This window comes from Ictidomys tridecemlineatus, chromosome 3, assembly GCF_052094955.1.
Source record: "Ictidomys tridecemlineatus isolate mIctTri1 chromosome 3, mIctTri1.hap1, whole genome shotgun sequence".
Lineage (NCBI taxonomy): Eukaryota > Metazoa > Chordata > Mammalia > Rodentia > Sciuridae > Ictidomys > Ictidomys tridecemlineatus.
The window spans coordinates 77146157-77173449 of NC_135479.1; the positions used below are offsets into that span (position 1 = coordinate 77146157).

A 27293-nucleotide genomic window follows, 5' to 3' on the forward strand; every position below is an offset into this window, starting at 1 on the left:
AATTCAAGTCCTTCTCCTTCCTTCCCTCCCTTTTTCCCTGTCTCCTCTCCATCTCACCTGTCTACTTGTCCTTTCCCTCTGGCATTTCCTGACTCTTCTGCCTCCCAGGTGCTTGACTTCATGGCTCCATCTGCCCTGAGCAGCCTTCCTGCTGCTGGATAATCAGTCAGCGACATTTTCCATCAGCTTGTGAGCTGGACGGAGCTCAAAGTCCTTGACTGCACAAACACTATAAAGGGCCACTGGATGGGTGGGCTGTGGAGCCTAAAATGGGAGGACATCATCTAGGAGGGACCCCCTGCCCCAATTTGAAATGGAGAGCCATGGAATCCTGGGGCTGATCGACCTAGAAGTCTTACTCCCATGGTTCTAAGCCCTCTGGTCTTATTCCATAAGGGCCCAAGAAGGCCAGAGCAGGGCTGAGCTGGGGTTGTATATGGCCATCTGGGCCCTGGGGAAAAGAAACACTAGGCATGGCTGAAGATCTGGGGCTTCACAGTCCATTAGGGCATTAGGATACATAAGGACTTATGTTCCATGTGCCTATTTAGAGGGAATCATCCTTTTACTGCTCCTGGGTGCCCCAGCCCACCCCATGCTTGACTGATGCCAGGGCCCCCCTCCAAGAGCCTCCTGGGAAGCCAGGACCTGAGCAGCACCAGGGAGATGAACAGAAGTGTAAATTGTGTGGCGAGCTGCCGGCTCTGAGGTGAAAATGAAAAGTCTTCAGACAGCAGCAGCAGCAGGCACAGCAGGCTGGGGTGCCAGGCACTGCGCTTGCCTCCCACTGGCTGTGTCACACCTCCCCCTCTGCATCCTTCACCAGGCTCCAGCCTAGGCCTGGCCCTAACTGCCTGGCTCCTTTGCCATCCTGTGCCACTCAAGGGGCTCCCAGACTCCCTCCACCACCCCCTGGGTTAGACCTGATCAAGAGGGAATCGATCTCTTCATCTCTTCTTCTTCTTCTTCTTTTTTTTTTTTTAATATTTTTTTTTAGTTGTAGTTGGACACAATACCTTTATTTTATTTATTTATTTTTATGTGGTGCTGAGGATCAAACCCAGCTCCTCACATGGACTAGGCAAGCACTCTACCGCTGAGCCACAAGCCTAGCCCCTCTTCATCTCTTCTTGCTCCCATTATGTTTTGCAGTTAACTGACTAGTGCACAGGAAAATGAGCCATGCTTTAGTTGCTTTTTGACTTAATGTTTATGGTAGTTCCACTGTTGTTTCTTTTGAGTTTTCTAAGTATACAATTTTCTTGTCTTTAAATAATGGTGTTTTTATTAAGCTTTTCCAGTTCTTTACTTTTGAGATTATTTATTCTAATCCCTTTATTTCATAGTTGGGAAGATTGAGGCCCAGAGGGAAGCCACCCATTTGACAATAGCTAGGCCAAGGTTCTGGGCTTCTGCCTGGGGCTCTGTATGCTATTTCCTGCCCTCTGTTTTCCTTTCCTGGCAGTCTCTCGCTTCCTCTCTCCTTTGTGTGTGTTTTCAGAGATTTAGGCCTTCTAGCTATGAGGGGAAAGGGGAGGGAGAGGGTGCTCACTAGCCCTTCTGCAGGCTCTCCCTGTTGACATGAAGTGCCCCAACAGCACCCCACAGACAAGGCTAGGTTCTGGGCCAGAGACTTAGGAGGCCTGGTGGGGATGAGAGGGAGTCAGGGAGAGGGAAGTTGACAGAAGTTCCTGGGCAGAATAATAACAACGTGCTGCTTTCTAGCCAAAACTCCCTGCTGTACCTCCCCCAAGCACTCTTCACATGCAGTGTAGACCGGCTGCCTGAGGGGCCTCCAGGGTCTGAGCCCCCACTTGCAGAGACCGCTGTGTGCAGGCGGGTTCATGTCTGTGTCTGTGTAATTAAAAATGTGTATGCATCACTTCACCCAGTGAGGAGATGCCACCACCTTGGGTGGGATGCAACAGCTGCTTGCTGATGTGTGGCCGCTTGGCTGTCCAGCCTGGTAGGGAGGGGTTGGTAGGACTGGGCAGCAAAGGGCAAAGAGAAAGCCCAGGTCCTCTTGCTCCAGTGAGGCAGGAGGTAAGGGGCCATGATGGAATAGGGATACATCCTGTGGACCTCATCCTTTTCTAGACCTAGAGCGCATGTAGATATGTGACCTAGTCCTTGGCCTGCACAAAGTGACACCTCCTTTTGGGCATTTTTTCTACCCAGCTATGAGCAAAACCAGCTCCTGGGCAGCCTGGGAGTAGCATCCATCTTCAGCCTCTAACCTATATCCCCTATCCCCTTCATACCCATAGCTGAAGCCTGGGCACAGGGTGATGTTTTGAGAGCAGAACACAAAATGAGGATAGTTCAGCTCCTCAGTCTTACCTCCTTCCTTCCTCTCTCTGAATTCACAGAAAGACCTGCCAGGGGAGGTACTGTGGTTCCTGATGGGGGATGGGGAGGGGAACCTCAGCTTATCATACTAGTCTAGTCTTTTTTGGGAACCCTGACCTGAGTACTTGCCCCCCGTGTCCTAGAGATGAGGTCAGGCTGCTATGAGGAGTGTGTGATGTGTTCCTAAAGTGACTGAGGCAGTGGTACCATGGCAGCCTTGTGTGAGATGGTGAGTTGCTTTTTCCCTTGTCTGCCTGTATTCCTGGGTGGATAGTCAATGTTGGTACAAGGTGGGTTGGTGACAAGGGATGTGCTGATGGCTGTCATATAGAACTCCCTGCATTGTGGGTGATATTCCAGATACTTCTTTTGTTTATGTTTGTGGAAGACCCAGGTGAGAGGAAAGACTGGAGGTATGTCTTTCCTGAATCCAGTTTCTAGCCATTCCTGGTGAGATTTTGGCATGATTCACCAACTTCTTTCTGTTAGGTGGAAAGGGCTGTGAATGTTGCATCTCTCCCTATCTTGGAAGAGGACCTGAGAGTCCCATGAATCTATGTGCGTGAGTTAGTTCTTTTGGGTTGTGGGTTTGTTAGATGGCCAGTGGGGTCTAGGTGGCCAGAAGCAGGTTCCCCTGTTCTGGCAATGCTTCCATGTGGCTCTGGCTATCTGGGCTGTGGAAGGGGTATGCCAGGACAGGGAAGACTTCAGGCCCATCCAGGCTCCTTTACCCAGTATTACTAGCCCAGTGTGGCATTGAGCTGATGTCCTTGGCCATTGGCAGTCTGCTCTCCAAGGGCTCCCTGGGGCTAGCTGAGGGAAGAGGCAGCTGGCCTTGCCTTCCTCTGATGGTTTTCCAATATTTACCTGCTTGTAGACATGCTGCCTGGACCCTAGTCCTGCTGTGTAGCAAGAACCTGAGAACCAGCCTGTGGCCACCATCTCCTCCCCCTGAGGTTACACCTGGCTGGGAGGAAAAAGGCTTGTCCTCTCTGCCTGATTACTCAGGAACAGGGCATATGGCAAGTCCTGCCCTCTTGCTCTTTATCCCCAGTCTTCACTAGACTTATTCCTGCTTAGAGGGCAAAGCACAGAAGGGAGGAGGTTCTCCAAGGAAGAGGACTTCAAGGGTAATGATAAATCCCATAAGTCCCTTCCCTGCTTGTGGGCTGAGGTTGGAAGTTTGACTCTGCCTTCTTCCTGCCCCTTCTCCTCTGCCCCTGAGTCTGAATTTTGACAGGACCTGGTATGTCCTGGGGTTGAGCAGTCAATGGGATTTTTTTTTTAATATTTATTTTTTTAGTGGTATTTGGGTACAGTACCCTTATTTTTTATTTATTTATTTTTATGTGGTGCTGAGGATCAAACCCAAGACTTCGCACATGCAAGACGAGTGCTCCACTGCTGAGCCACAACCCCAGCCCCAGTCAATGGGGCTTCCCTCTATTAAGGAGGGCCAGGGACCCCTAGGCAGCAGCAGTTAGGATCAGGCTGGATTTGAGTTTGAGACAGGGCTAGGCAGCTGGTGCTCCCTGTGTAGGAGGCTGCAAAGGGGTAGGGATGGGCAGAGTAGCTGGGCTACAGCTTTTTCTTCATCCTCTGTCTCCCCCGTTCCTCTGTTCTCCCCTATGGCTTTGAGATGAAGGCGACAGAAAGGATGGAGGATGCGGTTTCCATGGCAACAGGGCTGTCCATAGCCAGGCAACTTCAGAGCAGGGCTCTCTGGAGGAGGCAGATGTGCAGAGCAGCCGCAGAGCTGCCTCCTGCCTGCCAACGAGGGGGCTGGCAGAGCAGGTGGCATAGGGTGGCTGCCTGGTCCTGCCCATCCTGATGCCCAGTCTAGAAGAAAGAGTGGAAAGATCACTACTCTCTTTTTTTCTGTTACTTCTAAGCTCCTCCAGAAAGGAAGCTAGGGAGTAGCCTGAGTACCAGCAGGGTTTGGGGGTAGGGGTTGCATCTCCATTGTCCCTAATCTCTGAATAGACACAAGCTTTAGTCTCTGGGAACGTCCCCCAAAGCCAACTCTCAGTAGCTCTTGAGGTGGCCAGTGGCCACTCTGCTACTGCTCTTTGGACCCTTTGAATGCCCAAAGCATGAAGATGGAGGTGAAGGTGGAGACCCCTTTTTTCCCCTCTCTGACAACTGAGGAAGGACCCAGACCTCCTTCAGGAAGCCTCCTTGGCCCTGACCTCGGCAACTTGACCCAGTTTGTTGAGTTGGACTCAGGTTTGGCAGTGGGCCCTCCTGATGTGCAGGCATTGGAGAGAGCCTAGAGCCTGGTAGCTCCATTTCTTGATGTGTTCTTGGAAGCTTCTTCTTGAGGACTAGGCTGCAAGTGGGCTTGTGGGAGGGTGGAGAAACAAGGGCAGCCATCAAAAAAGACAAAGACAGGGGTCAGCTCGTGGACTCATGAGGTGGAAGAGTCCTGGAGAGTTACCAGGTTGACAAAAAGATTGGATTCAAACATGAAAACTAATGACTTTCTTTTACTGACCTTGGAAGCATCAGGGCCAGGGTGTTTCCCTCTGAAGTTGGACACATGGAAACAGGATGAAAGGCTTTGCTGGGTCACCTATGGAGTTTGAAGATGAGCTGCACCTGACCTTGGTGGGCCGTCTTTCTCCCATGTGACCTCCTAGGTGCACCATTCTTCTAGCAGCTGCTGAAGGTCCTCGCTAGATACACCTTTTCAGGCTTATTCCTTCTCCCCTTTTCTTTCCATCGGCTCTCTTTACCCCTCTTTACTGGCTTTAATTGCAAGAGATTCCTCAACCCTCAGGTTGGCCAGGAAGGCGGACAAGTGGAATCCTGGAGTGGCTTTTCCCTGCCAGGCGATAAGTCTCTCATTACCATTAAGTGAAAGGCTCATTTCAGAGCTCATGGTGAGAGCTTGCGGGTGCTATAAATAGCCGTGTTGTGAAGGTTGGCGGGTGAGCAGTGACAGGGCAAGGGCCTCACAGTTATCTTGGTGGGTAATTGCACTCCAGCACAGGAAAGGGAGGCGGGCTCAAGAGCGATAGACACTTGACCCCTGTTCTGATTGTTCCTGCCTGTCTCCGAGTAGCTCTGGCATTTTGTCTGCTGGCTTCCTCACACTGGGGATGGGGAACATTGGGGTCTGTGTCTAGGCATAGGGCAGCAGGGTGCCTGTTAGAACTTCGGGCCCTGGAAGCTGATACTTCACCTCATTGGTTAATGTTCATTGCTAGACTCATGTGTCCTGCCCGTCTGTCTGCCTCCTCTACCTTGTCCGAAACCCTGGGCCCACGGGTGAGGATGTTTGGGAACCATATTTGAAAGTCTCAGAGGTTTACTTAAATCTAGGAGGGGAAAGGGAGTGGAAAGCAGGGTCCATGGGAATATGTCTGCAGTCATGGGTCCAAGGCCCTAGTGTCATCTGATATATCTGGATCTGTTAGCATTGCTTAGGATAGAGAGGATGTCAGGGGCAGAGGATTATAGGATGGAAAGTGTGATGGGTTATATTTTGACTTGGGTACCTGGGGTTCTAGTTCATGGCATCTCAGTGCTGGGTAGTCTAAGTGTGCTAAGTTTCATGGCTGTATGAGTCCATCCTTTTGGTCCCAGATATACATAGAACTAGTAGTGTCAGATTCTTAGGTTTTTTTCCTTAGACTGCTGCATGTTAGAGAATGGAGCCTTGCTCTTAGGGAGGTCTGCATGTGTCTCCCTCATGAAACTTAGAAGAGATTGGGGGAAGATACAGCCAGCAATAAACAGTTCCTAGGCCCACTGTGGGACAAAGTGAGTCAGGGGCCCTGTAGTGCTCATTCTACCTTTTCTAACTGGTTAGGAACGGAAGCTGTGTGCCCACCCTCGTCTGGAGATCTACCATCAAGACCAGATCCATTTCGTGTGCCCACTGGCACGGCAAGGTGACTTCTATGTGCCAGAAGTGAAGGAGACAGAGCGGAAATGCCGGGGGCTTGTAGAAGCCAGCGATGCCCAGGTGGATGGCACAGGTATAGAAGGTAGGGGAATAAGGGTGGGGTCCTGCCTGGAGCCACTGTTCTGGATACCTAGGGGCATGGTTGAGAAGGTTATTTCTTCTGGGATGGCACTATGGGTGTCAGGCTATGCTTGGCAGAGGTAGGAAGATATATGCCTACCCCCAGAACCCACATTCAGAGTGCCTATTTCTAGACATGTGGATCTATGTGCATGTAGATTCACACATATTCCCCTGACAACACAAAGACCCTGTCTGGATTCCCTTCAGATGCAACAGGAGTACCTTTGGAAACACAGATCACTGACAGATGGATGTTCATGGGAGGGGGCTGAGGCTACTCAGGAAAAGAGTCACTTGGGTGGGGCTCAACAGGAAGTAAGATTGGCACTGGATCTGGAAGGTAAGGAGGTGAACAAAGTGTTCTCCTGTCCCCCAGTATGGGGCTCCATCCAGAGCCAACTGCTTTCTCCCTGCTCCTGCTGCTAGAGCCTGCTCACATACTTGCTGACAGCAATAATACCCCAGGTCCAGGTCAGCAGGCTGCTTGCCTGTTCCCAGCCTACCCCTCCACCATGACCTTTCATGACAAGGAGGAAAGGGGGCTGTTGGTTAACTTCCCAACAATCTTTGGCCATCCTGGTGGAGCCTTGTGTGACTCTGGAAGTCCATGATTTCTAGGAGTGATGCAGGGCTGTGGGGAGAGAGACTGTCTTTTTCCTCTCTAGGAGAGTTTGCCTATTCAGTCTTAAATAGCCAAGGTCACCCTAGAGATACATGTATTGGAGGGGGCTAAAAGGGAAGGGTACTGGGAAACAATCTGTGCTCCCTAGGGGCTTGTGTCCAACACAGTTAACTTCATCTGCCACTTAATTACCTCCATGGGGTACTGCTCCCTTCGGCCTAGTAGTACCCAGCAGACACTCTTCAGTCCCCCTACTGTGGGCATAGGACGTGGTACAAAGTCATCAGGCCAAGGCAGTCCCCAGGGCAGGAAGGAGGAGGACCTTGACCTTCCCTGCAACCTTCCTCTGCTCCCTGCCTTCCCCCTCCTTGGCCCACCCATCCAGCTTCCTTCCCCCCCAAACACTGCCTGCCAGGGGGTGTTAAAGGACTGCTTGGCACCTGCTACAGCTGGCTGCAGCCGCAGCAATCACACTTCTCAGCTCTTTGGTCTGCCCGCCCACTCCCTGGTGTGGGGGCTGAGGGTCTGCCCACTTCTGACGGCCTGTCCTGACACTCAGGGCGGACTCTAGGCGTTCACCCACCAGGTGCATGCCACTTAACACAGCAGTGTGTAGTGGGTGCATGGTGGGTGCCTGACCACCCAAGGCTTGGCCTGTCCCTGCTGCTTCCCTGCCGCTGCCCCATCTTGGGCTGGGAGGTGAAAGGGGGTGATTAGCTGCCTTGTGCCTGTTATTACATTGATGTATTATTTAGCTGCAGAGAGGCAATGAATATTTGATCTACTTGCACTGACTGTGGGCAGAGGAAGGAGGGATTGGGGTGAAAGTTTTAGTTTCCATGCCCTGACCAGCAGTCCTTGGGATTTAGGTGCTGTCCTGCCTTGCCTGGCAGTCTTTCCCCAAGGACACAGACTTAAGACACTGTGGGTGGGCCTTGGTGGGGCTATAAGGATACCACTCCCCTGCATTACACCTCTTTGTCCTGAAGTCTCCTATGTTCCCAGAGGCTATCTTTATCTCAGCATGCTGAGCCCAGGGCAGAAGGAGGTACCTCTGAGCCCCTTCCTCTGATCACCCCTAGCCCAGGAGTGGGGAGGGAGAAGGCATCGACTGGGAAGCAGGCAGGTCCTTGTATCTCTGGGTCTCAAGAGAACTAGTGGATGGATGGGCTGACAGAATTTGACAGTAATGGAGCCAGGAAGGAAATATCCCCCTTGTGCCTTTCAGGCTTGCAGCCCCTGGGACACTGATCATCATTTAAGGATTGAGTGGGGAGCTGGAGTTCTGTCCCAGGGTCAGAAGGAACCACCCATAACTCAAGGCTCAGCCTGGGCTCCCACTCCACTGTGCTCACATTGCCTCCATGCTGGGAGCCATGCCAGGGATCCCAGCAAGAGAAGGGGCCATGGGCTGGTGGTCTGGCACTTCCAAGGCTTACTGCACATCTGCCAGTAGGGCTGAAAGGGAGTCTTCTGGGAGCCAAGTAGATTGGGGGAGCAGGCTCCCAATCCCAGTTGAAGTTCAGAGACGGCTCCAGGCCAGTCCAAATGTCAATTAGTTCCCAGTTGTGCCCTGTTCACCTCCCTATCGAGAGATAGGAACTGGGGTTGCCTTCCTATACCTTACCTTCTATGATGTTCGATAGCTGCCCCCCTTCCCCTCACATAGGAAGGGTGTCTATCAGTCTTCTCCCAAACTGGATTCCTGCACAGTGTGCCTGAACTCCTTGTTCCTCCTTGCCATCTCCCAACTGCATTTAGTGATTCTGATCTGGGAAGATGAACTGAGGGGTTGCTTCTGGACAGGGCAGATGAAGAGCCACTTACTTGGAGGATGTGTTGGATGTGCAAGAGCCAGTTATGGGGTACTTGGGCCATCAGCCAGCTCAGCACTATTTTGAGGCTCTCCAGCCACCAGCAAAAGTGCTCTCATAGCCCTTTTTGCTAACTTGTAACAGAAGTAGTATTAAAAGTTTGTGGATAAGGTGGGGTAGGTGAGGGTTCTTCTGGATTGACCCAGGCACAGCGGGAGAAAGTCCTTAAATAAGCTTTATCCCTGCACCCTCCTTCTTTGCAATGTGTTTCTCAAGATTTTTCTATCCATATCACTTAGCCTTCTCAAGTGGGGATGCAATGAGGCCAGGGGTAGGGGCCAGCTGATTTCTTGGTTACAGCTGCTCCTTGGGGAGGCCTGCATGGGGGTGGAGGCTGGAGAGTAGACCTCTTGGTCCATTCTTCCATCCTCTTGCCTCATGGGCAGTGTTCTGTAGCCGACTGGACAAACTTCTCTCCAGATCTGAAATGAGAGGTGAAGGGGATAATACTTGGGTCTCTTTGTTCTATACTCAGTTCCTCACCCTAGGGCTGAGTGGCTCTTAATGGATGAAGGGGTGGAGGGTAGCAGGCTTTGTGGGAGTGCAGGGAGCTGAGGCTAATTCAGGGAAAGGAGAGGAGTAAATAGCCAGCTGCTCCCCTCTCCCATTCCCTCCCTCCCTGTTCTCTCCTTAGTCTTGTCAGTACAGCCCCAGTTAGGGCAGAGGGCAGCTAGAATGGGCCTCCTGAGCCAGGATGGCTATATAATTTACGAGGGGACTGTGCACACTGAGTTGCAGAGCTGGTGCAAGTCCCTGCCCCTGTCCCTAGAGAAGGGAGTTGGGGGGGATGGTGGTGGTCTTGGCTAATCTATGCTCCCTTGTCCTGGCCCTAGGAGCTGACACAATGAGTGACATGAGTTCTGTAAGCCTGGAGGTGGGCCCTGGCAGCCGCGAGACTTCAGCCATCACGCTGTCCCCTGGGGCAAGCAGCCGTGGCTGGGATGATGGTGATAACCGGAGTGAGCACAGCTACAGCGAGTCCGGTGCCAGTGGCTCATCCTTTGAGGAGCTGGATCTGGAGGGCGAGGGGCCCTTGGGGGAACCACGATTGGGCCCTGAGGCCAAGCCTCTGGGTCTGTTCCGGGAGCCTACTACCCCTGAGAAGGATGAGGAGTAACTTGCATCCTGCACCCTCCTGTGGGTACTATTGCTAAGGAACTGAGCAGATTGTCCAACCCTCTTCCTTCTTCACCTCTCCAGCCCAGACTATGGATGGGGATGCCTGGGGGACCTGACTTCTACCCCAGGCCTCTAGTTATGCCTTCTCCTCACTGCCCTTTTGGTTCCCAGGGCCAGAGGAGATAGGGACTGTTACCTGCACCAGACTCTTGGGCTGCCACCCCTGTTGTCTTTTTTCAGATTCATATTAGAGCGCTTCCAGAACCCAAAATAAAGCAAATGATTTTCTTGTTTCACCTGTATTTGGACTGTGTGTTTGTTAGTTCTATATTGGGGGAGATAGGCTAGGAGTAGGCAGGAGCCTCCCAAACCCAAGAGGAAAGAACCCTGGAGTTGGGTGAGGAGGATATTGAAGATTTTCACTCCTTGCTCTGTGGCCCCAGGGGACAGTCACCCCTGCATTGCAATAGCCCTAGGAGCTTCCCAGGCTGCTAAAAAGCAGAACAAGGGGTGTGAGAGCCAAGCAGAGAGTCCTTCAGGGCTCCAGAATGGAGAGCTTGAATTCTGCCTTTGTTTGCTTCCAAAGGAGGCCTTTGTGTCTGTCTTGAGTGTGCCTGTGCTCATGCTGGGACCTTCCCAGCAGGTGAGGCTGTCCCTGCTGTGACTGCCAGTGCCTTTGAACCTGGGTATGTTCATGGACACCACAGATAGGGCTGCTAGTGGTGTTCCTGGGTGAGGCTGTGCCCAAGTAAGCATCAGAAAGGATGTGATTGTGGCTGGGCATGACTGTATATGTATGGATGACTATGTAGCTATGTGTGTGTGGTGCTTTGTTTTGTGTGTTTACCAGTATGTGGTTGCATTATAGGCATGTGTGAGGCTAGCTGGCTGGAAGCATCTTTGGGGGGCTTTGTCTATATACAGTTCTCTCTATGTGGCTATGTGTATTCATCTGTGCATGCATGGTTATGTGTTCATGTGTAAAGCTATATGTTTTATTATGTATCATTGTATAAAGCTGTGGATTAGTGCAACTGTAAACTCTTATTACAACTATGTTTGTGGGCATATCTATGTGCATAGCTGTTTGTATGTGTCCATATGTATGTCCTGCTAAGGCTTTGTGTGTGGCTATGTCATTGTGTATATATGTAGCTGTGTCCACTAGTACTGTGTGGGAGCATTGCATTTGCTTTTGGATGTTATCTACATATACAGCTTTATATTATGGCTGCACTTACCTTTACAGTTACGTGTGTGGCCAGGTCCACTTGTACAGTTGTGTGTGTAAGGCTATGTGTATGTATCCAGTTGGAAGTGGTGGCCACACAGCTGTGTGTTACCATGTGTCTGTGCTGCAGTGGGACAGTACAGTTCACTTGCTGCAGGCCATGTGATGGACTTCTTGGGCTGCTGTTTGTAGCCATATCTGTATAAAGTCCTTTGTCTTTTGTGGGGCTCTTTTGGTGAGTTGCCTGGATGTGTGGCTGGGATTGCTGTGCAGTTTCTTTTACCTCAGTACCCTCCTGCTGCCAGCCTCTCTGCTACATGAACCCTGCCCATTGCTTATTTACCCCAGGGATCAGTCTCTCGGAGCCAGCTAGAGGGTAAAGGCAGCCGGTGGCAGAGCCAGAGCTGGAAGACGGCATGTCTGTCTCTCCAGCTTCTTCTGACAGCTCTGAACCCTTATCCCACTGCCCATTAGTGATCTCATTTGCATTTGGGTTTGGGTTTGATGTCTGTTTTCTTTCAAACCTGTGTTATTTCCAGAGCAGTGGGGCATTAGGTTTGGGTGTGCAGGGAAATAGTTGTTCTTGTGATCCCCTCCTATATGCCATACATACATATTGTGGGGGTGGGGGTGTGCTTAAGGGACCTGGGCTAGACATTTTCATCAGCACATAGCTGACCTTACTTCCACTGACACCTGTGGAAGAAAGGGCAGTTGCCAAAGGTGTGTATAGGGTTGCGTGCCCCTTAGAACTTGTTAATGTATGTACATGTTCAGGGTAGATAACACAGGCTCTGGACCTAGATCTAGGTACAGCCCTTTCCCCAAATCCCTCAGCATAGCCAGGCACTACAACTTATCCACCACCCCTACCCAGGGGCATCCTTCCCCATCCTGCTGGGGGAGGGAAGAGTCAAGAGCATCTTCTCAGAGCTGTCCTCCCTCTGCTTGGGCTCCAGCTCTGGCTTCCTCCTACGCAGCCAGTTCCAGAAGTCTTTCCTCAGCCCCCTCCCCTCGCAGATCCCCCTGCTAGCCCTAGCAGATTCCTCAGGGTTGACCTTAGTCCCTGGTCCTGAAGGCCCCACCCCCCACAGTATCTCTTAGCCATAAATGCCCTTTGTGCATAGAAGTGGAGGGGAGGGGTAGCAGCTGTAAAGGTCATCTGCAGGAAGGAAGGGGTGGCCCCATCCTCTAACCTCCCCCTCCCCACTGTCTTCCTCTTAGTTATTCAGGCCTGCTCTGACATGGAGCCTGGTATGTGGTCTCAGCTGCAGTCACTGGATGGAAAGAATGGATGTGAGGACAGGGACAGACTTGCGGCAACAGGCCAAGCGCTCCACCTACCTCACACGTGCCCTTTTACCTGTCCCCCACTGTCCCCTGACAACCCTAGGGCTAACTCCTCCTCTTTTACACATGGGAAACCGTATCAGCGTGCTCATTCTCCAGCCTCAGTGACCTTCCCAACCCAGTACCCCATATCCTGCACCCACCGCTCTCTGGGACACAGTCTGACTACGAGGTGGTGGGGGTAGAGAGGCACCTACTCCAGCACAGCGGAACATGAGGGGATTCAGCACCACGCGGCGGACAGCTCCTGGTCCCGCGAGGAGCCAGAGTCGTGGAAGGCTTTGGGCAAGGAGTCCTGGAGGTGTCCGAAAGGAGGCGGAGGCCAGATTGGGAGGGGGATACCTAGAGTGGGGAGGACCGGAGGAGGGACTGGGGGCGGGCCGGGCCGGGGGCGGGGCGGGCCGCGATTGAAAGCGGCAGGGTGAGCTGGCGGAGAGCGCAGAACCAGCGAGCGAGCGAGCTAGCGAGCTGGAGCCGGGAGCCCTGCGCCCCTTGCTCCACTCCGATTCTCTACGTGCTGGAGCTGGGCGCACCAGGTAGGGTGAGCCTGTAGTACCGCGGCTGCTGCAGACCTTTTTAGCCCTTACCCCACGTCCCGGCGCCCCCGGGTCCTCGAGCTCTGGGGCACCCATGCCGGGGCGTACAGACCTGCTCTCTGGGAGCTTTGGGAAGCGGGAAGACAGCCCAGGGCGTCCCGCCTTTCTTCCCATAAAACGCACGCCCTGCGTCCCGCTCCTCGGTTCATTCCTCCTGTTCCAATGTCCTCTGATTCTTCTTTCTGTCTGTGCCTCGTCTTTTGTCTCAGCCTTTCTGGACTCTCTTGCCCTCTGATCGGATTTGTGGCCCTGGCCCCCTGGCTACCCGTTTCCGGGGTTCTGTCCCCTTCCTGCCTCTGGTCTTCCATCTGGGCCTCCCCTGTGCTGAACCCTTATTTGCGTTCCTTTCCATGAGTGTTGGTCTTCATCCCGGCTTCTCTCCTGTTTGCCTGGTTGAACTGATTCTTTCCGGTTCCCATGGGAGCCCAATCCCCTTGTCCCAGTACCAGTGGGAGATTTAGCTCTGGGGAAATGAGGGGACAAAGTGAGAAGCTTCAGGCTGTATAGCCAGGACATGAGATCCATGAACTAGTTGCTGTCTGCTTCAGCCTTAGTTTCCTTTCCTGTTCTGAGGAAAGATTTATATCCCTCCCCCAGCCTTTTTAAGCCAGCATGATTGTAGGAGCCTGTGTGGGGTGGGTGTTTGGGAAGGCTACTGGGGTATAGATGATAGGATGTAGAGTGGAAGACAGAGAAAGGGGGTGTCTAAAGGCTAGCCTCAGGATGGACAAGCCCCTGAGACTGAGAATGGGGCGGTCTGGAAATGGTGACTTTCTCTGCTGTATTTGAAGTAAAAAGAAAACAGAGGCAGAAAGTCTCAAACAGTATCTTACATAGAGCTAGAGTTCAGAACTCATCCTCAGCACTAGAGATTCTGACCAGATGAATTGTCCCCCAACCTATGACACATGTACTTTCTTATGTACTTGTACTGCTCATACAGGACCCATGGCCACTTTGGTGCCTTCCCTGGGGAGTCTCATTCAGGGACTATGGTCTCCATTTCTTTCTCAGTCAGGTAACTGTAGAGATGGTCTTTTAAGAACCAGATGCTAGCACCCTTGGGTATTTATCCAGGTATGTGGAGGCACCCAAATGAGGCCTGGGGAGGGAGGCTAGAGGTGGTGCCCTAGAATTCCTGCTAAGCAGAGGCTCCAGTACTGCCCTGCATGGAAAAGGGGACCAGCAGCTTCTTTTAAGTAGCTTTTTATAGAAGACTAAGAGAATACTCTGTCACATTATGGGGTCTCCCTAGGATTGGAGATTATCACTTGGAGACTCTTCCCTGGTAGGTCTTCAGACAGCAGGGTCCCCTCTCTGAAAATCTGAGGCTCAGGACAGGGACTGTTTCCCTGAGTCTGTAACTTTGACATGGCCTCTGCTGAAAAGGTACTGACCTTGAGATCTTGTGAGGTTTGTGTAGAGTTTTGGACAGACACCCTTTAATTTATAGAGGCCTTGGCACGGGTTGGGTTCTTCTGTCTTCTTCCTGGGCCTCTACTCCCTGTCTCTTTTCCCCTTATGCTGAGCTTGGTAGGTGTTCAGGGCCCACATCTAGCCCAAATCAGAGCAGGGTTGAGTGAGAGACTCAGGGAGGTATCCCAGGAGCTTCTCAGCCTAGTTAGTTACACCACTCTCCCCATGACCCCTGAGTCCCTGGGAATTGGATGTGAGGAAGGACAGAATCAGAAGGGGAAGCTGGGGAAAAAAAGAGGCAGCCACTTTTAGGTTCCACTTTTCCCTTTCTGTTTGTCTCTCTATTTCTCTGCAGGAGCTGGGTCCCTTCTCATCTCTCTTCCTGTCTGTCCTTTCCTGTCCCTTTCTCCTCCTCTCTTTGCCTTTGCTGCTTCTATCCTAATCCCCTGGAGACCAGCGTCTGCTGGACCTATCCATCCCCTTTGGAGCCATGGGATCGATGCTTGGGCTCCTGGCACTGCTGCTGCTGTCGGGTGCTGTGGCTGAGGGCCCAGCCAAGAAGGTGCTGACCCTGGAGGGGGACCTGGTGCTGGGTGGGCTGTTCCCAGTGCACCAGAAGGGTGGCCCAGCTGAGGAGTGTGGTCCTGTCAATGAGCATCGTGGCATCCAGCGCCTGGAGGCCATGCTTTTCGCACTGGACCGGATCAACCACGACCCCCACCTGCTGCCTGGGGTGCGCCTGGGTGCGCACATCCTTGACAGCTGTTCCAAGGACACATATGCCCTGGAGCAGGCACTGGACTTTGTACGTGCCTCTCTCAGCAGAGGTGCTGATGGCTCTCGCCATATCTGCCCCGATGGCTCTTATGCCACCCACGGTGATGCTCCCACTGCCATCACTGGTGTCATTGGCGGCTCCTACAGTGACGTTTCCATCCAGGTATGTGGAGGCCACCCAAATGAGGGCTGGGGAGGGAGGCTGGAGGTGGTGACCTAGAATTCCTGCTGAGCAGAGGCTCCAGTACTGCCCTGCATGGAAAGGGGGGACCTGCAGCTTCTTTTAAATAGCTTTTTATAGAAGACTAAAAGAATGCTCTGTCACATAATAGGGTTGATTTCTAGAGATTGTGTAAGAGAAACTCCCCTAAGGAAAAAAAAAAAAAAGGGAAACACCACACACTAAACACACACACACACACACACACACACACACACACACTGTGATGATGTTAAACAACCTGAGAGGCCAGACCTCTGGAGTCAGTTTCTGGGTTTAAACTCTGGCTCTCCCACATGCTAACTTGCATGACTCTAAATAGGTTTTTTTCCCCCCCGCCGAGTCTTAAAGTTTTCTCATAAAATGAAATTTATAGCTGGGTGTGGTGGACATGCCCATAATCCCAGCAACTTGGGAGGTGTAGGCAGGAAGATGGCAAATTTGAGGCCAGCCTGGGCAATTTAGTGAGACCCTGTTTCAAAATAAAAAGTGCTGAGGATGATGTTCGGTGGTAGTGCCTAGCATGTGGGAAGCCCTGGGTTCAATTCCCAATTTCCAGTACCAAAATACACACACACACACACACAATTGAATTCAAAATATTTTCTACTTTTAGGTTTCTAGTGAAAATTTAATGAGCAAAGTATGTATCCGAAGGCCTGGAAAGTCATGAGGGCACAAAAAATCTTAACTGCTATTGTTATTAACCAATTTTATAGATGAGTAAAAAGGCAGAGAGAGAGGAGGTGTCACAAGCCAAGTTGTGGCAAAGGGGAGATGCAAAGTCAATGCTCTTAGCCCAATTTTTCAAGACCATCTCTTTTTGGATTAGAGCAAGGTAGGCAGATAGAACCCAGGAGAAGCCAGAGGAGAGAATTAAGATGGGTAACCAGGAGGAAGAAAAACAATGTGTGTGGAAATAAGGGATAAGGTACCCTAGGGTCTTTGGAGGTGAAGGATTTGAGGAGGTAATATGAGGAAATATTCCTCACCCCTGCCCCTGCCCTGCCCTCTCACAAGGGGCCAGCACAAGGTGTATTGTTGTGTTGCTGGGCTTCAGCAGAGGTTGCTGGCCCAGCTAACTTCCCTTTGCTGCTTCCTGGGCTGTCTCCCGGGCACACCTGGTTGATTTGACCCAGGTGGAATTCTCTTGCTCCTTGACTGCGTCCAACCTCTTGCCCAGATCCTCACTTGCAAGTGCCCTGTGTAGGCTGTTGGAAGATGAGGCCAGAACTGGAGCCCTGGCTGGGGACCATATGGGGGCCTTGGCTAGGACCTCAGCTTCCTTTAGGAGACCAGCAGAGAGCATTGCTATTAGACCCCTGACCTGGAATGCTTGTTTAAGAGAAATGAAGCAGAGGCAGGAACCATCGAGTGGTCCTGCTAATCCCAACTACTGGGAGTAACTGGATGGCAGTTTGATCAAAGGTGACTGTGCCAGCATCTGCATCTGCAGCCCTGACTGGGGACAGGGGTGGGTGGGCATCCTCCCACCTGTTGATGTCTTCATTAGGGGCCTCTGAGGTGCTTTCCCAGCCCTGCTCCTTTACATAGTTCTTGTCAAGGGCCCATGAATTTATTTCCAGGAGCTGGGTTACCTGCTTCCCATCCTAGGCTGCCAGCCTTCTGTAGCAGGGACCACACATCAGCATTCCCGTCTCTTCTCTCTTGCCCATATCCCTATCAGCTTCCGTATGCCAGGAGCTGTAGTGTCTGTGCAGTATCATTTTTATGTGCTCAGCTGTCTTGAAAGGATAAGAAACTGAGGCTCAGTGTGCAGCTAAATGTCAACCTTTCTTAGTCCCCTCCCTTGCATCTGGTTGAGGTGTGATTGAGGACCCTGGGGCCTTAGCCCTGGATCTTCTCCCTCAGCCCTTGGGAAGGGGCAGAAACTTCCCACTCCTAGGTTGAAGACACGTCAAATTAAGATTTGATTTTAGGTGCCCCTCTGTAATTCCAGGAACTTGGACTCTGGGACTGAGGCAGCAAGTTTGAGGCCAGCTTCAGCAACCTAATGATACCCCGTCTCAAAAAATGAAAAGGACTGGAGATGTAGTTTGATGGTAAAGCACCCTGGTTCAATCCCCAGTATGGCACACACATACAAAAATTAAGATTTGGCCTTTTGAGAAAGGGAAACTTCAGGGCTATCCTGCGTGGATGCTTAAGTGCTAGATGTGGGGATTGCCCTGTTTCTAGTGTTCTTTTGATCTGTTCTCTTATCTTTGCCTTCTCTACCCTGCTTCCCAGGTGGCCAACCTTCTGCGGCTATTTCAAATCCCACAGATCAGCTACGCTTCCACCAGTGCCAAGTTGAGTGACAAGTCCCGCTATGACTACTTTGCACGCACAGTGCCCCCTGACTTTTTCCAAGCCAAGGCCATGGCTGAAATTCTCCGTTTCTTCAACTGGACCTATGTATCCACTGTGGCATCCGAGGGTGACTATGGCGAGACAGGCATTGAGGCCTTTGAGCTAGAGGCTCGTGCTCGCAATATCTGTGTGGCTACCTCAGAGAAGGTGGGCCGTGCCATGAGCCGTGCAGCCTTTGAGGGTGTGGTGCGTGCACTGCTGCAGAAGCCCAGTGCCCGTGTGGCTGTCCTGTTCACCCGTTCTGAGGATGCTCGGGAGCTGCTTGCTGCCACCCAGCGCCTCAATGCCAGCTTTACCTGGGTGGCCAGTGATGGCTGGGGGGCCCTGGAGAGTGTGGTGGCAGGCAGCGAGGGGGCTGCTGAGGGTGCCATCACCATCGAGTTGGCCTCTTACCCTATCAGTGACTTTGCCTCCTACTTCCAGAACCTGGACCCCTGGAACAACAGCCGGAACCCCTGGTTCCGCGAGTTCTGGGAGCAGAGGTTTCGCTGCAGCTTCCGGCAGAGAGACTGTGCAGCCCACTCTCTGAGGGCCGTGCCCTTTGAGCAGGAGTCCAAGATTATGTTTGTGGTCAATGCAGTGTATGCCATGGCCCACGCACTGCACAACATGCACCGTGCCCTCTGCCCCAACACCACCCATCTATGCGATGCAATGCGTCCTGTCAACGGGCGCCGCCTCTACAAGGACTTCGTACTCAATGTCAAGTTTGATGGTAATAGTGCTGGCTAGTGTCCATCAGCTTGCTGACTCTTAGAGGAAAAGGGAAAACAGATTTTCATGTTCTATTACTTAGCTAAGGAAACATAGCATAGCACAACAGAGAACTCTTCCAGGGGGCTGGTGTCAGAGCCAGGACAAGGACTACTAGGCAGAGGGGACTAGAACTGGAGCCTGGGCTGAGGTTTTGCTTCTATTCTTTTTGTAGCACTGGGAATTGAACCCAGGGCCTCATACATGCTGGGCAAGCGGTCTACCACTGATATACAACCCCAGCCCTTTTTATTGTTTAGTTTTAGATATGGTATCGCTAAATTGCCCCAGCTGGCCTCTAATTTGTGGTCCTCCTAACTCAGCCTCTCAAGTAGTTGGGGTTACAGGTGTGTGCTGTCACACCTGGCTTGCTGAGGTTCAACTTCCTGAGAGACCCTTCGAGATAGGAGACCTCTGGCCTGTTCCTGCTACTTTGAAGGTCTTTGGCTCCTGCTTGGTTCTTGCCCTGTCTCCTGACTCCTTATCTTGCTTGGGGTGGAAACCAGGGGATTTCAAATCCATTCTTAGATAGCTGCAAGAGAGTCTGAATCAGACTAGATTGAGGGCAAGCATTGACATGACATTCTATTTAGGGAAAACTTCTATTCCTAATCTTTATTTGCCATCTAAAGTGGTCCTGGTGTCTTCAAATCAAAAGTTTAAATGCTTGTTTTAAGAACAATGAGAATCATTTAGAGTCATCACTAGGTTTCAGAAAGAATCATTCTGGGAGCAGTGAGAGAGGCTGCCAGAACTGACATAGCTTGGAAGCACTGGCGCAGGGTTAAGACAAAGAGTACAGTCATCCTCAGTATCCATGTTTCTAGGCTTTCTATGGACACCAAAGTCTGAGGTTGTTTATCCCTTATATAAAATTGTGTAGTATTTTCATATAACCTATATCTGTCTTCCTGTATACTTTAAAATATCTTATAATACTAAATGCAATGTAAATGCTATGTAAATATTTGTTATACTATATTGTTGAAGGAATAATAACAACAACAACAAAAAGCCTGTGCATGTTAGGTGTAGATGCAACCCTCATAGAACTAATTGATTTTAAAAATTGTTATTTTGATTCTGGGTTGGTTGACTCTGCAGCTATGGAACCTGTGTCAACTATAATTTCAATAAGATTGATGTTCAGAGTTGTGATAGAATGAGAATAGAGGTTAGAGTTGGAATGTGGGCTCTGATTGAGTGGATGTTAGAGGAAGGCTATATTCAGTCTACTGGGCTTGGATAGAATTATGGTTGGGCTAGAAATGGATTTTGAGAACTTTGACACTGACTGGAAAAAGTAAGAGTTTGGAGGATCTTGGGTTTGAATTACAGCCTGAACCATTCACTCATGGAGACTTAAGAATGTTTTCTTGAACTCTGATTTCTCACTGGGATCAGGGAAGGTGTAGTCCTGACTCCTGAGCCTGGCTGAGCCATGTGAGGTTCACAGGGGATGAAGTGGGAGTGGAGAGTGGCAGTGACCATTCTGTGAAGGGAACTGGTTGAAGGTGACACTGAGATTGTGATTCTGTTTGTACTGGAATCAGTGTTAGGGCTGGTGGGGGATGGAGCTGAGGTTATTGTTAGGATTAGTGGGACCTGGATTGCATCTGAGGCTGGACTTAGCTTTGGGTTCTCTGTGTTAAGTTTGAGGAGGGAGCTGTGTTGTGATAAAGTTGGGGTTTGGGGCCTGGAGGTTGGAAGGTGTTAGAGACTAGGTCTATGGTTGGATTTGGCAAGTCATGGTTGGGGATTGGAATAGGCATTAGATTTGTGGAAATCACTTGGCTTTAAGGCTGGGATTATCTTTGGAGTTTAGGATTGGTGAAGACTGAGGTTTGATGCTAGAATTTAGGGGTTAGAATTTGTTGTAACCTCCTAGAAAAATGACTAGGGTTAAGATGGGCTTTAGTATTGGGGTGAGGATTGGAAGAGCTACTGATGGCCTTAGCTTTGAGATTGGATCCATTTGAGGGTGAGGGTTGAGTTTCCATTAGGGTAACCCACTGATCCAACCTTTTCTTCCTTCCCTCCCCCATCTCAGCCCCCTTCCGCCCAGCTGAAACTCACAATGAGGTCCGCTTCGACCGCTTTGGTGATGGTATTGGCCGCTACAACATCTTTACCTATCTGCGGGCAGGCAATGGGCACTATCGTTACCAGAAGGTGGGATATTGGGCAGAAGGCCTGACTCTGGACACCAGCCTCATCCCATGGGCCTCACCTTCTGCTGGACCCCTGCCTGCCTCTCGCTGCAGTGAGCCCTGCCTTCAGAACGAGGTGAAGAGCGTGCAGCCAGGTGAAGTTTGCTGCTGGCTCTGTATCCCCTGCCAGCCCTATGAGTACCGGTTGGATGAGTTCACCTGTGCTGACTGCGGTCTGGGCTACTGGCCAAATGCCAGCCTGACTGGCTGCTTTGAGCTGCCCCAGGAGTACATCCGCTGGGGTGATGCTTGGGCAGTGGGACCTGTCACCATCGCCTGTCTCGGTGCCCTGGCCACCCTCTTTGTGCTGGGTGTCTTTGTACGGCACAATGCCACTCCTGTGGTCAAGGCCTCGGGTCGGGAGCTCTGCTACATTCTGCTGGGTGGTGTTTTCCTCTGCTACTGCATGACCTTCATCTTCATTGCCAAGCCATCCACGGCTGTGTGCACCTTACGGCGCCTTGGTTTGGGCACTGCCTTCTCTGTCTGCTACTCAGCCCTGCTCACCAAGACTAACCGCATTGCGCGCATCTTCGGTGGGGCCCGGGAGGGGGCCCAGCGACCACGCTTTATCAGTCCTGCCTCACAAGTCGCCATCTGCCTGGCACTTATCTCAGGCCAGCTGCTCATTGTGGCTGCCTGGCTGGTGGTGGAGGCACCGGGCACAGGCAAAGAGACAGCCCCTGAACGGCGGGAGGTGGTGACACTGCGCTGTAACCACCGTGATGCAAGCATGCTGGGCTCTCTGGCATACAACGTGCTCCTCATCGCACTCTGCACGCTCTATGCCTTCAAGACCCGCAAGTGCCCCGAAAATTTCAATGAGGCCAAGTTCATTGGCTTCACCATGTACACCACGTGCATCATCTGGCTGGCATTCCTGCCCATCTTCTATGTCACCTCCAGTGACTATCGGGTGAGCTGCCTGCTGCAGAGGTGGGAGGGGAGGGGATGCTGGATTCTTGGTTTCCTGGTATTTCATTTCATCTCCTGATAATTGATGCTCCAAGAGCTTATATGTTTACTCAGGGACCCACAGCTTGTGTGGACCCTACAGGAAGGTGAAAGGGATGAGTAGGGATTGGGCAGAAAAGTGCAGAACTCAAGTTCGAGTTAGAAGAGATGTCAACCAGGCTTGGTGGTACACGCCTGTAATCTCATTGGCTTGAAAGGTTGAGGCAAGAGGATCATGAGTTCAAAGCCAGTCTCAGCAACTAAGTGAGGTCCTAAAGCAACTCAGCAAGACCCTGTCTCTAAATAAAATATATATGGCTCTAAATATAAACATATGTATGGCTGGGGATGTGACTCGATGGCTAAGCACCCCTGGGTTCAATCCCTGATACCAAAAAGAATAAAAAAGAGAGATGACAGTATTCCAATGTCATTCCTAAACTGGCAGGAGATGGGGGGCAGAAATATGTTCCAGGGGTTTAAGGGTTTGACTAGAGAGGAGGTCTACAGGTGAAAGATGAAGCAAAGAAGGTAGGGTTGACAAAGGTTAAATCAGATGAAAGCTATATTCCAGTTGATGGCTTCCAAACAAATTTGGTTTCATCTGACACTGTCTCAGTGGGTATCCTCAGCTCCAAGGGGCAATGGATACTTTAAATGAGGTGAACAGAAAAGGCCTCTCAGAGGAGAACAGGTGAGCTGGCCTCTGACAAGAGAATCATTTTGGTTAATCCTCATGACTCTGGAGTAAGCTCCATGGCTCTCCCATTTTACTGACAAAGAAACAGGGCCTTGGAAAGTCAACCCTGTGCCCGAGGTCACTTAGCTTGAGAATGCAGTGTAGGGTCTGAACCGACAATCTTAACAATTAAAGGAGCAGGAAAATTGTGGCAAACATCCTGACAAAGGTTCTTTCCCCAGGACAGAAGTGTGGTGGTGCATGCTGGGGCCCAGGGATCTCTGGGCTTGGCTGCTCTGCTTGCAACTGCTGGGCCACCACCTGGAGGCTAGGGTTGAGAGGGAATCTGCTTTGACTTAGCCAGAATGTGCATATAATTTGCATTTTCATGCCAATCATAGCTAAGGACTCACCCAGGGCATACATATACACAATAGTCAACCATGCATGCACAAATACATATACCAGCACATATACATACAGACACATGCATGCACATTTTTTTACACATCCTGGCACACACACACACAGTTCCCTCCCTATATACAGTGCATACCCATACATCCTACACCCCTAAACACTTGTACACACACAGACCTGTACACTCACTACTGTACATACATACATACACTCAGATATGCAGTGGTGGACATACCAGCTCCTCCACATATACATACATGCACCGTATATATACATACACCCCAGCATGTTCAACCCCACAGCTGAACTTTGGGATCCCTGGGCAAACAGTCTACCAGGACAGATGCTGGGACTGTGCCCACCAAGGTCCAGTAGATGCTTATTGTCTCTCCAACATCCTGGGAAGGGGGTTCTAGGGGCCAGGCCCAGCCTTTGGGACAGACATCCTTGACCTGTGCCTGCTTCCCCACTCAACCCCTGCAGGTACAGACCACCACCATGTGCGTGTCAGTCAGCCTCAGTGGCTCTGTGGTACTTGGCTGCCTCTTCGCACCCAAGCTACACATCATCCTCTTCCAGCCGCAGAAGAATGTGGTTAGTCATCGGGCACCCACCAGCCGCTTTGGCAGTGCTGCCGCCAGGGCCAGCTCCAGCCCTGGCCAAGGTCAGCATCATAAGCACCCCTTCCTACCTGAGTTCCCCCTTCCAACCCATCTCCTCAGGTGTGGTCTACTCCTCCATTGCTGAGATTCCTTGTCGGGGGATAGGGTGCCCTCAAGATGACACTGAACATGAGAGGGTGGCAGGGGGACATGCTTCCCTCCACAGCTCTACTTTCCCTGCTTCCTACTCTTTATGGAGGATTCAGGGTCATCGCCAACTTCTGGTTTTCTTTCCCTAGGGTCTGGCTCACAGTTTGTCCCCACTGTTTGCAATGGCCGTGAGGTGGTGGACTCAACAACATCATCGCTTTGAAGACCCTACACTTCTGCCCTGATATGGCTGTTCCCTGGAACCCAGTGTAGATAGTGTCCATGGTCAGGAGGAAATTGGCTGGAGCAACGCAATAATACCCACCCTATGCCCACCCCAAAGTCACTTACCCACCTGCTTTTCCCAACCCTTCAGAGTCAGAAGTCAGTGTCCTTGGCCAGGGGGCCTTCGCAATGGCCACTAGCTGCCCTTGTAGCTGTGTCCTCTGCTTGCCAGGCCCAGGGCTCAGAGGGGAGAGTGCCCTGGCACGGGGTCGGGGGGTGGGGGGAGTGACTGAGGATCGTAGGCCCCAATCCCTAATCAGCAAAGGTGCTTCCAGCCCAGCTCCTCTCCCCTCTAGGGCCTTTTTAATTTTTTATATGTTACTCTAGGATGGGCAGGGTGGTTGTTGTGGGGGCTGTCCCTGTATCTGAACAGTAGTTTGTCCTGTGGTTTATTTTGTATTATCTGTAAATAAAGTGTCTTTATTTAAAAAAAAATCACTCTTAATCCTTGACCCAGAGAAGCCCTGTCCCCTCTCCCCAGCCTCCCAAGACTTTATTCTGCTAGTATTTGCCGCTGTACTCTGTTCCTGATGTTAGGATTTGGAAGCCACTAAGATAAACCCAGCCCTGTCTTTGGAGAGGTTGAAAATGAATAAACCATCTTCATTTTAAAGGCGAAGCCACAGGCTGGCCAAGGCATACCTGGTGTGAGGGCAGGATGGTGTGGAGTGACTGTGATCTCTGGGGATCAGTGATATTTTCCATGGCTGCCTGCCTGGTACTTAGAGGAGCCAGGTCAGCTCAGAGCCAGGCTGAGTGAAGAGGGAACCAAGAAGCAACATGGGACTGAATGTCATGTGATCATTTGGCACATACAAAGGTAGGAAGAGCTCATAAAGGGGGGCAGATGAAGCAGGGAGGGCAGAAACTGGGCAGTTTGGAGAGGCCATCTACTGCTGGGCCTGGCAGGAAGTCAGAGTCTGGAGTGCTTCTGGTTGCAGGACTGTGGTGAAGTCCTCCAGGATTCTCTATTTGGAGATCACCAGCAGAGGGAGCCAAGGCCCAGCCTAGGCCACATGGCTCAGGGCACTGAACCCTAAGAAGATGGCAGCTTCAGAAGGGTCTGCAGTGTCTCAGAAGGATGGGCAGGCCAGGGACATTTTTTTTGTTTCTAGTGGCTTCATTTGCTTCTGCAAGCTGGTGAGACTGGACATTTGGGTTAATAATTCAAAAAAATGGAAATAAAAAAATTGCAGGAATGGCTTCTCCTCCTCAGTCCATATCTGGTATGCAAGAATGGCAAAATGTAGAATACCTCAGTTAACTCTGAAGGTCATAAACAGGGAATTTTTTTTTTTAGTATGGATATGTCTTACATAATATTTGGGATGTATCTTATATGAAAAGTTTTTGTTTATCTGACATTCATATTTAACTAGGCATTCATATTTCACCTGCTAACGTAGGCAACAAGCAAGGAAAGACCAGGGTTTGTGAGCTCCCCCCACCCCAAGTTTTCCTTCCAGTCATGGGTGACCTGGGCTAATGTCTGGTTTTCCTTCTCTCCAGTGCCACACAATCCATGACCCTGAAAGTTCTGGCACCTCTGCCTAGGAAAGGAAGGGGTCTTGGGGCCTCTGCTGGGTCTGTTTATGTTAGACTTGGAGTTCCCAAAGGAGAACCCTGCTTCTTTTGGGGACGGAGGATCAGAGATGCCAAGCATTTGGGATTCTCCCTGGAGAATCCCATTCATGACCATAACTACCAGGTGCTCTGACTGAACAGCCAGAGTTTACATTGAGGCATGGGTGTTTCTCCTGTGGCTTTGTTCAAAGGCCCTTCCAATCCCACTTCTATCCTTTCATCCATTCCTTCAGTTGGGTCTGTGAAAACTCCATAGTAGACCTCAGCCTGTGTGGGCCTGCCTCTCTTTTATTCAACAATGAATTCCAATGGCTTGGAAGAGAATGGTTCAGACCTCTTTCTTTTCTTGTCCCTAGTCCTGGCATGGGGGTGAGGGTATAATACAAAGGCAGCTCAGATGAGAGATGCCTTCCCACATTTCAGCCCTTTCCAGGTGAGACAGAATATTAATATCCAAGAGGAAGTTGGTGATGTATTAGGTAAAGGTTCTGGGGACAAAAAGTGAGGATGATGTGGAGCCAAGAATAAGATTCAAGTTTTTTGATTCCCCAGAAACCCATGGGTGAAAGTTGCCCAGAGTGGCATTCAGGCCAGTGCTCCCTCTCCATTGCCCCACTCTGCCCTAGCTGCTCTTGCCTCCTCTGCTGGTGTGAGGGTTCATGGGAGGGAAGGGGAAAGGAGGAATCCCTGAGAGCCTCAAAACCCTCTAGAAACACCTCACCCCAATTCCAGCAGAAAAAGGAGAGGAGCCCACCCTTCTTGCTCCTGTGGGCTAGTGGGTTTTAAGCACTGAGATGGATATTCTCAGCTTGGAGGAGAAAAACCGGACCTGGTGAATGCAGAGGAAGAAGAAAGGTGAGGGATGAAAAGGGAGGGAAGAGAGAAATGAGGAGCCTGGGGGAGAGTCATGGGAGCAAAAGGAAGAAAGTGGAAATGAAAGCTTTAAACCCTGAGGGCTCTTGTCAAGATGTTAGGTTTTTTTTAAAAAATAAAATAAAATTATTCTTTCTGTGAAAACAGTTGTTTGCTCCCTATAAATGGTTTAAGCATTGCAGAAAAGTACAAAAAGAAAATAAAAGTATTACCTCAAGTTTCATGATTCAAATATAACCATCATTAACATTTCTGGTACATCATGCTAGACATATTTCTATGCATTTTTACAGATAGGAGAGATAGAAATACTTTCATAAAAATGGGATCATACCATATGTCTATTTTCTTAGTGAAGATTTAATTTTACTTGACTCTAATTGAAGAAAATGAATCTGAAATAAAAACTGAACTTCCCAAACATTTCTTCATCACTAAAGATATTTCCTCCCCTGAAATATCCTTCAAGTTTAAGAAAGAAGATGGAGTTCCATTTAGAGGTAAACATTCTTTCAATCTCATGGGATCTGAGGAGAGTCTGACCTGTTGTCAACCTTTTTGCACCAGAAATGGAAGGACTGGTTCACTGAGGCAGATGGAGGTCCTCATGCACAGGGCATGTGGCTCTGGATTGTGGCCTGTACATGGGTCTCTATTTCACTGTGGCCATATTCAACAAAGAGAGGAAGGTAAGCACTGTATTTAAGCATCTCTATACAGGGATGGCCCGGAAGCTACCTACTCTGCTGTTTTCAGATAACATTTCTCTACTGATTTTTTTTCTAGACATTTTACAGATTTAGTTTTTACATTGAGGTCTTTC

General features: G+C 50.6%; 2 protein-coding genes across 10 annotated transcripts in view; both read left to right on the top strand.

The window, feature by feature from the left end:
• Nucleotides 1-10299, top strand: part of Tex264 (testis expressed 264, ER-phagy receptor) — a 31249-nt gene extending 20950 nt beyond the window's left edge. For 3 of the 5 annotated variants that reach the window (XM_013359360.4, XM_013359362.4, XM_013359361.4), the window contains exons 5-6: nt 6164-6341; nt 9712-10299. In XM_013359360.4, coding sequence (XP_013214814.1) covers nt 6164-6341; nt 9712-9995 — 462 coding nt within the window. In that variant the 3' untranslated portion in view covers nt 9996-10299. The remainder of the gene's footprint in view (nt 1-6163; nt 6342-9711) is intronic. The other 2 variants (XM_013359363.4, XM_005326973.5) reach the window with 1 other exon arrangement.
• A 2684-nt stretch (nt 10300-12983) lies between these two features.
• Grm2 (glutamate metabotropic receptor 2) lies at nt 12984-24448 on the top strand. 5 transcript variants are annotated; one of them, XM_005326974.4, is made up of 6 exons: nt 12984-13114; nt 14946-15530; nt 17838-18675; nt 20764-21839; nt 23460-23640; nt 23878-24448. In XM_005326974.4, exons 2-6 carry the CDS (start codon nt 15081-15083, stop codon nt 23949-23951), a joined length of 2619 nt encoding a protein of 872 aa, XP_005327031.1. In that variant the 5' UTR covers nt 12984-13114; nt 14946-15080; the 3' UTR covers nt 23952-24448. The 5 variants fall into 5 exon arrangements, with proteins under 5 accessions (XP_005327031.1, XP_077899393.1, XP_040125712.1 ...); XM_078043267.1 differs by having other exon boundaries at nt 15043-15530; XM_040269778.2 differs by having other exon boundaries at nt 15048-15530.
• The last annotated feature ends 2845 nt before the right edge of the window (nt 24449-27293 follow it).